This window comes from Zalophus californianus, chromosome 2, assembly GCF_009762305.2.
Source record: "Zalophus californianus isolate mZalCal1 chromosome 2, mZalCal1.pri.v2, whole genome shotgun sequence".
NCBI classification, from domain to species: domain Eukaryota; kingdom Metazoa; phylum Chordata; class Mammalia; order Carnivora; family Otariidae; genus Zalophus; species Zalophus californianus.
The window spans coordinates 126,494,867-126,503,900 of NC_045596.1; the positions used below are offsets into that span (position 1 = coordinate 126,494,867).

Here is a 9,034-nt window from a genome sequence, read left to right on the forward strand (position 1 = left end):
TAACATGTAATCAGTAAAAAAGAATCAGTAGGACATAATCTACTTTAACAAAATGCGTCAAAAATAGGGAAAGTTATAACTAAAATAGTTTAAACTTACTAATGAAAAATCCAGTGAAGGTAGAATAGAGGAGAACACAGTAAGGATTCAGTGATACTGGTAATATACTGGTTAAGATTCACAGGGCTTATATCATTATAATACCTCATTACTTAAATATATTACATATTCTTCTGTCTGTATTCTGTATTTTCACAATTTTATAAATTTTAATCCAATATACTGACTATAAAAAATGTTAATGATAATCTTTCTGCATCCACATGCCAAGTAAAAAAAACCAACTGAATGACCAGAAAAATGGTCTGCTTTTAAGCAGGTTTTTTTACTTCTTAAAGCAGTTTTGTCAAAGCTATTTGAATGTTAGAGGAAGAAATGAGGGGCGCCTGGGTGGCGCAGTCAGTTAAGCCTCTGAGTCTTGATTTCGGCTCAGGTCACCTTCTCAGGGTCATGAGATCAATCCCCAAGCCAGGCTCTGGGCTCAGGGTGGAGTCTCCTTAAGATTCTCTCCTTTTTGAGTTCTAGAGTGAAGCCCCCACTGTGTGGGCAGATAGTAACACCTTGTAACTCATTACAGCTGGGTGCTATTTACATAAACCAGAGCTGAGCCAGGCAGGAATTTGCTGATTAATTTATTTTTAATGAAGTATACCATGCACCAAAATAAACTTTACTGTGTGTACCTTAAAAAAAAAAAAAAAGATTCTCTCCCTCTCCCCATTCCCTCAGCTCACGTTCACTCTCTTAAAAAAAAAAAAAAAAGGAAGAAATGAATTCTACTGATGGAGATTTCATCATTAATATTAAGTGTTCTTATATTGAGGAAAGTTATGCCTGAGCTATAAATACCTGCTCAAGGGCGCCTAGGTGGCTCAGTTGGTTAAGCAACTGCCTTCGGCTCGGGTCATGATCCTGGAGTCCCGGGATCGAGTCCCACATTGGGCTTCCTGCTCAGCGGGGAGTCTGCTTCTCCCTCTGGCCCTCTTCCCTCTGGTGCTCTCTATCTCTTATTCTCTCTCTCTCTCAAATAAATAAATAAAATCTTTAAAAAAAAAAAATACCTGCTCAAAGAAGCAAACAATTCTACATCAACTCAAGAGACATGTACTCCTGGAAAGATTGCCATTCTAAGAATCACCAAATTGTAAGAAATCTATTCAACCTTTTTTTTTTTTTTTTTAAAGATTTCAATTATTTATTTGAGAGAGAGAGAATGAGAGATAGAGAGCACGAGAGGGAAGGGGGTCAGAGGCAGAAGCAGACTCCCTGCTGAGCAGAGAGCCCGATGTGGGACTCGATCCCAGGACTCCAGGATCATGACCTGAGCCGAAGGCAGTCGCTTAACCAACTGAGCCACCCAGGCGCCCTCTATTCAACCTTTCAGTGTCTCAGTCTCCTCATCTATAAAATGAGATATATAGTAAACAGTTATTGAAAGAAGAATTTAAAAACATATGTAAAGCACTTGGCCCGTTGCCTGGCACATAGTAAACATCATAACTTCTGTAAAATCATGATTATTAATGTCATTTCCTTCTTTGAGCAGAAGATTAAGGCTGATTAACTATCAGGAAATATTTAGGTGCTGTGGTACTAACAATGTTGAGACGGACTAGCTTACCAGATTCCCAAAATTTCAGTTCTCAAAATTTTCTAAAGACTGCCAAGACCCTACATATCCATCAAGGAACATGAAGTATTATAAGGGAGAATGGAAAAGGGAGGACCTAATCTAATCCTTTGCTCTACATGAGAAGAGAATGAGGTGAAGAAGAGGTGTAACTGAACTGAGTTTCCCTCTCCTTTTACCAGACACCTATTACTCTGAAAACATGTAGCTGTGCAGAATTTAACCAATAATCTTATATCTATACCAGGCCTACAATTCTACGCAGCATATAAGCAAACTGTTACTACAGAATTTGGATTTTCTTTAATAAAATGCAGGTAACTCATGTTTGGTTGTCCACCTTCACACAGGGCATTCTAAAGAACAAAGGAGTTCGAATTCTCCTTCTGCCAGTGGAATATTATATTTCACACACAAACAACTAATTATGGGCTATATCACTACCACAGATTTCTGTTTGTCATCCAAGGTACATGAGGTTTAGAAACAGAAAAAGAAATTTAAAAAAAAAGTTTTCAAGTCTATTTTGAGGTAGAGGGATGAATCAATTTACCATTTACCTCCTTGAGACTTATAAACTTTTAAAGACCACAAACACACTAGATCCCCAAAGTTTTGGATAATTGTTGAAACTGGATAACAGATCCAGAGAACTATCCTGTTTTTGTACATATTTGAACATTTCCATAATATATAGTTTTTTAAAAATGTGTACGTGTGTCTGTTATTTATATATAAGGAAACAAAATGGTAGAAAATACCCTATTGTTCAAAGTTCTTATACTCCAATAGTAAGTGAATTTCATTTAGCTCCTTTCTCATTCTAGAAGTTGTACTGCAGGTGACCAGACTACTGGGAAAGTTCTAGTAAAGGAAATAATTAACTGCCCTGGAATAAAACAAGCCTCACCTTGAAAACACAGAGGCAAAAGGGAAGAGTACTAAACAGTTATTACAGCTATTATACATTCATATTTGTTCCCATATGTTATCTTCTAACACAAGTAAGTAAGCAGAAGAGGTGGAAGTATTTTTAAGGCCAAATTTACCTTTCATTCTTTAAATTGATGGGCAACAGAGGCAGCAGTAAAGAAATCTAAAACGTTCCCATTAGAAATAACCATTTCTAAGAATGGAGTAGAGAAAAAGTATTGCATATCCACCTTTCAAAAATAACATTCATAGTTCACAGTATGACCAGCAACTTCCAATAACCAAGTATGCTTTACTGCTAGACATGCATTCACCAAAGAAATAGATTCGGTTATACTGCATCTGCCAGAATTCTCTTTCCAAATTGCCATTCAATTTTCACAAGATGTAACTCTAAATTCATTCCAAAATTTAATTTTTGTTAGTTATGTCTAAAAATAAAACTGATCAAAATATAAATACTAACTTTTGTGACCAATTAATCGTTCATCATGAACAAATCTTTGTTCATCTGTGAACAAAAGTTTCATGATCAAAACTTACAGCAAAACGTAACCTAGGCAGACTCAAAAGAATAAGAGTAAGTAGTATGTTCGGCATTTATTTCTCAAGTCCAAAAAAAGTCATGAAAATATCTTTAAAATGTTAAAGAGAAATGCAGACTTAGTTATATATCCCAAGAAAAAAAAAGTTTATACAATAAAACTCCTCCACTGGAACGCCCACAAAATGCTTCCAAGCAACAATTATTTCCTTAGCACAAACGTGATCTGTTCACTTTCGCAAAACCTAGAGCACCTAAATTTACATAATTCCCCTTAAACTGAAAAATACAAAAAAAATTCTTTCATTTAGGTCAGAATTTTGTGCTTCCATCCACGGAAAAAGCCATCAGCAGTCTGAGTCAAGCACATGGCTCCAACTTTAAAGTCTAGTTCCCCAACCCACTGAGAAGAATATATACTTATAAAATAGGTATCTACTTACCAGGTTAAAGACAGTTTCTACAATATCCCTATTGGATACTTCTCCAACTTCAACCAACCCCGTCAACACGGCAAATTTCATTCTGATGCCCCTGATGGGGAGCCCTGGTTTCAGGGACAATGCACCCTCTTCAGCAGAGGTTTCTTCTTTCCCTCCACCTCCCCCGTCATCACCTGTTGGTGGCGGGGAAGGGACATTATTGTCTTCACTAGCCATTGCTAGCTAGTTCATAAGAAAGGACAACTCGGAGTCACTATGGGACAGCAATTGCTGCACTAGGAATAAGCACACACACGCAACACAACAGGAAAAGGGTCACTCTTCCAAGTTGTGGAGAAAACCCAAAAGCAGTTGATGGGGAAAGTCCTTGGCGTCGCCCTCCTCCTCTTGGAGAATATTTGTCCAATCTCTCTCCCCGAGGCTGACAACAACGCCAAACCCTATTGGAAGATTAGATAAATGTTAAATACGCTAGGTTTTGTTTCAGGGTTTTGTGGGGGGAGAGGTAAATAGTTACTGTCCGTCAAATAAGTTGCTAAAGGGACCTTACTACCAGCCACCCGCTACCCTCCCTGGCTCAAAGAGGTAGGTTCTGAGTGAAGGCGGGTTCAAGAGGCCCCTGAACAGGTTCACTCCTCCCCCACACTCTCGCAGGTTCCAGGCGCAGGGCTACCTCTCCTCACAGGTGCACGGAAAGAGAAACTGTCGCTGGGAAATGAAGGGTCCGTGGAAAGGAAGGAGCCCCCAAGCTACCACAGAAGTAGAAAGTTCCTCCTCACCCAGATACTCCGGACTCGTCCTCACCCCCGGCCAGGGAGCCGCGAGACGGAGGTGGCGGCGGAGATCCAGGGCAGGAAAAGGCGGGGGAAGGGGGCGGTGATTACTCTCAACGCTCGGCCCAGGGGGAGGAGTGGAACACTCAGGCACCTGAGGTTCGACGGCGAGAGGAGGGGAGGTGTGTGTTGTGGCAAGGAGGGAGGGGAGGCCCGGCGGCGACGGCGAGGAGAGGGAGGAGAGAGAGGTCAGTGCACCTGGTCGCAGCCTCCAAGTTTCCCTAGTCCGCTCCCCGGGAGTCCGCGACTGCACAGAACTCCATGGCTTCCTGGCCCGCCCGACCCCTGCGCTCAGCCTTTGCAAAAACCGCCGCTGCTGGCGCTATGGACACCGCGGCTGTCGCTGCCGGCGGTGGTGAGGTTGCTACTGCCACAGCTCGCCCCGCCACGGCTCGCGCGAACGCCTCTGTGCCCACTGAAGCTACTCCTCGCCGCCATGACAGCGCCGAGGGCTGCCGGGCGCGGCGTGCGCGTGCGCGAGCGCGCGGGACGGTGGGGCGGGCGCCCGCGAAGGCGGAGGCAATCGTGTGGCTGGGTGGGGAAGCGCGGGCGGCCTAGGGGGCCGCGAAAGGGCGGAGGTGGTAGGCGCGGGCTTGCAGGCAGGACTACGTGTGAAGGTGGGCACCCTAGCGGGCGCGTTGCCCAAATAACACCAGGTGTGTCCCGGACCGGCGAGAAGAGACGTTCCCTACCAGGAGTCGACTCTCCCTGCACACACGCGTACACCTCCCACCCACGACCTGGGAAGGTGCTTTGACAAGTGCTGAGGTGATTCTGAAGCTTCTTCTGTTGTTAAGTTACCATAGGGTCTCCTAGCGCACAGAGAACCCGCCCCACGTTTCCAAGGTGTCCTCTTGGACTTGAAGGACACCTGAGGGACTGCTATGAGCCAGAGAAGTGGTAGCGCTGGAGCCAGCGAGGCTGTTTTCCTTGTCTGAAGGGAGCAGAGACTCCCCACCCCTGACTGCGTTCAGCTGCTGCCCGCCCGCGGCGCTCCGCGAAGACTTAGAGATTTCCACTGGGATGCCCCAGCAGCTGCCACCGTTTGGAAGAAGATGGGAGGGGGGACGTGTCCATGAGGAATGGGAAAGATTCCTTGCCTTGCAGCTGCCGCCCCACCAAACCTCTCCCACATTCTAAGGAAGGGAGGATTCCTGAGACAGCTGCTCCAAATAGCGTGGAGGCGGGGTTAATTTTGCCTGTAGATCTCAGGGGTTTTTTTATTCTCGTAATTTTCCAGTGTGAAAGTTAGGTTCGCCTCATTCTCAGATTAGTTTAAAAGATAAGTTACATTAGGATTGAAACCAACACGGGTCACCGTAATGTGTCCTTCCCCTCCACCCCCACTATTAACAATAAAGTATTCTTCCTGATGCATTAGTGAAAAAGAAGTATCGTTAAAGAAAGTGGTTTTTCACCCTTATGTACTCTTTGAAGTCATACGGCCTTAAAAAATAATCTTTAATATACTAGTAGTTCCCTAAAATGAAAGTGAAGCAAAAAGTGAAGTCAGATAAAAGTTAGGAAGTACCACGGAGGAGCCAGAAGAAAAAAATATATTGGTTTGAGAGATGAAATAATTGCCTAGAGAAAGGGTTGGGATGGGCTTGAAAAGGAAACTGAATTTCAACCATCACATGGAAATTTGGAGGGAGGGAGGTAACATGAGAAAAGACAAGCAGCATCGGGGTATCTTCTTCAGAAAAGCGGTACACCTTTTAAAAACACTAAAATGAATTTGACTTCACCAAATCGCCTATGGTTGCAAATGTTTGTTAAAGACTTGTTTTGAGGCACCTGGGTGGCTCAGTCGTTGGTTGTCTGCCTTCGGCTCGGGTCATGATCCCAGAGTCCTGGGATCGAGTCCCACATCGGGCCCCTTGCTCAGCGGGAAGCCTGCTTCTCCCTCTCCTACTCCTCCTGCTTGTGTTCCCTCTCTCGCTGTGTCTCTCTCTGTCAAATAAATAAATAAAATCTTAAAAAAAAAAACTTGTTTTGCATAAGCAGATACTCCAAAGATGGAGCATTTTTCTCATGATCTGAATTGGTGATTCATGTATTGGCAGGGTAAGAGGCAAGCCACATGAATGGCTTGCCTTTCCTTAAATCCCTGAAAAACTAAACACCTCAGATTTAAATTTCAGATTGTGGGACACCTGGGTGGCTCAGTCGGTTAAGCGTCTGCCTTCCCCTCAGTCCTGATCCCAGGGTCCTGATATCTAGTCCCCCCATCAGTCTCCTTGCTCGGTGGGGAGCCTGCCCCTTCCCCTGCCTGCCCACCCCCTGCTTGTGCTAACAGATGAATAAAATTTTTTAAAAATAATAGAAGAGAGACGTGACTCTCTCCTGGTTTCGTGGAGTTTCCTCACAGCATGGCCCCCAAACGCCAGTCTTCACTCCTGCCTCAAACGAAGAAACCGAGACTACCTCCTGCCCCCAAGCTGCAGGAGACGTCAACATCTCAGCACTTGCCTAAGGGAGAAAAAGAACAGCAAGAAGCAATTGAACATATTGATGAAGTACAAAATGAAACAGACAGAGTTAATGAACAAGCCAGTGAGGAGATTTTGAAAGTAGAACAGAAATATAAAAACTCCGCCAACCATCTTTTCAGAAGAGGTCGGAATTGATCACCAAAATCCCCAGTTTTGGGGTAACAACATTTGTCAACCATCCACAAGTGTCTGCACTGCTTGGGGAGGAGGATGAAGAGGCGCTGCATTATTTGACAAGAGTTGAAGTGACAGAATTTGAAGATATTAAACCAGGTTACAGAATAGATTTTTATTTTGATGAAAACCCTTACTTCGAAAATAAAGTTCTCTCCAAAGAATTTCATCTGAATGAGAGTGGTGATCCAGCTTCAAAATCCACCGAAATCAAATGGAAATCTGGAAAGGATTTGACGAAACGTTCAAGTCAAACACAGAATAAAGCCAGCAGGAAGAGATAGCATGAGGAACCAGAGAGCTTCTTCACCTGGTTTACTGACCATTCTGATGCAGGTGCAGATGAGTTAGGAGAGGTCATCAAAGATGATATTTGGCCAAATCCGTTACAGTACTACTTGGTTCCCAATATGGATGATGAAGAAGGGGAAGGAGAAGAAGATGATGATGATGAAGAAGAAGAAGGATTGGAAGATATTGATGAAGAAGGAGATGAGGATGAAGGTGAAGAAGATGAAGATGATGATGAGGGGGAGGAAGGAGAGGAGGATGAAGGAGAAGATGACTAATGGAACACTGATGGATTCCAACCTCCCTTTTTTAATTTTCTTCAGTCCCTGGGAGCAAGTTGCCGTCTTTTTTTTTTTTTTTTCTCCTCTTGTGCTCATTCACCCTGTTTTTTGAAGTCTCTTTTCTCTCCCTTTATACCATGGTTCTCAACTTATTTTGGGGGGAAATACCTTGAGCAGAATACAGTGGGAAAAGAATCCCTACCCCTTTCTGTTCCAAATTCATTTTTATCCCTTCCTGTCTCAACAAAAACTTTATGGAATCAACACCACCATGCTCTGTGGGAAAAAAGAAAAACCTTCTGCTCCGTTAGCTCTGCTGGAAGCTGGAGGGTGCGAGGCCCCTGTGTAGTAGTGCATAGATTCTAGCTTTTTTCCTCCTTTCTCTGTATATTGGGCTCAGAGATTACACTGTGTCTCTATGTGAATATGGACAGTTAGCATTTACCAACATGTACCTGTCTACTTTCTCTTGTTTAAAAAAAAGAAAAAAAAAACTTAAAAAAATGGGGTTATAGAAGGACAGCAAAGGGTGGGTTTGAGATGTTTGGGTGGGTTAAGTGGGCATTTTGACAACATGGCTTCTCCTTTGGCATGTTTAATTGTGATGTTTAACGGACATCCTTGCAGTTTAAGATGACACTTTTAAAATAAAACTCTCCAAATGATGACTTGAGCCCTGCCACTCGATGGGAGAATCAGCAGAATCTGTAGGATCTTATTTGGAATTGACATTCTCTATTGTAATTTTGTTCCTGTTTATTTTTAAATTTTCTTTTTGTTTCACTGGAAAGGAAAGATGATGCTCAGTTTTAAAAGTTAAAAGTGTACAAGTTGCTTTGTTACAATAAAACTAAATGTGTACAAAAAAATAGAACAAATAATACATATATAAATATTTCAGATTGTTAAGTGAGTAAGTCTGGGGCGCCTGGGTGGCTCAGTCATTAAGCATCTGCCTTCGGCTCAGGTCATGATCTCGGGGTCCTGGGATCAAGTCCCGCATTGGGCTCCCTGCTTAGCGGGAAGCCTGCTTCTCCCTCTGCCTGCCACTCCCCCTGCTTGTGTTCCCTCTCTCGCTGTGTCTCTCTCTGTCAAACAGATTTTTTTTTAAAAATCCTTAAAAAAAAAAAGACATATGGAATAAGAGGGAGTTGGGTGTCCCTGAAGTAGAAAGACAACTTTCACTTGACCTTTAATACATCTGTAGGGAAGGAGACAAGGAGGCACATTTGAGGTAGAGAGGCATTAATAAAAGGCTTCTATTAAAGCATTTTGTCTCCCCAGATTTGGGCAAATAGTCTTACCTCGAGTATTTTTTTTTAAAGATTTTATTTATTTATTTGCCAGAGA

The 9,034-nt window shown here is 43.1% G+C and overlaps 1 protein-coding gene and 1 pseudogene across 3 annotated transcripts in view; one reads left to right on the plus strand and one right to left on the minus strand.

The window, feature by feature from the left end:
* The window catches only part of LRBA (LPS responsive beige-like anchor protein), a 737,558-nt gene extending 733,034 nt beyond the window's left edge, over nucleotides 1-4,524 (minus strand). For 2 of the 3 annotated variants that reach the window (XM_027597848.2, XM_027597846.2), the window contains exons 1-2: nucleotides 4,390-4,524; nucleotides 3,611-4,050 (exon numbers count right to left, since the gene is read on the minus strand). In XM_027597848.2, coding sequence (XP_027453649.2) covers nucleotides 3,611-3,826 — 216 coding nt within the window. In that variant the 5' untranslated portion in view covers nucleotides 3,827-4,050; nucleotides 4,390-4,524. Of the gene's footprint in view, nucleotides 1-3,610; nucleotides 4,051-4,389 lie in introns of those variants that run through there. The other variant, XM_027597847.2, reaches the window with a different exon arrangement.
* Nucleotides 4,525-6,800: 2,276 nt separating this feature from the next.
* LOC113924939 lies at nucleotides 6,801-8,540 on the plus strand (annotated as a pseudogene).
* Nucleotides 8,541-9,034: the final 494 nt, after the last annotated feature.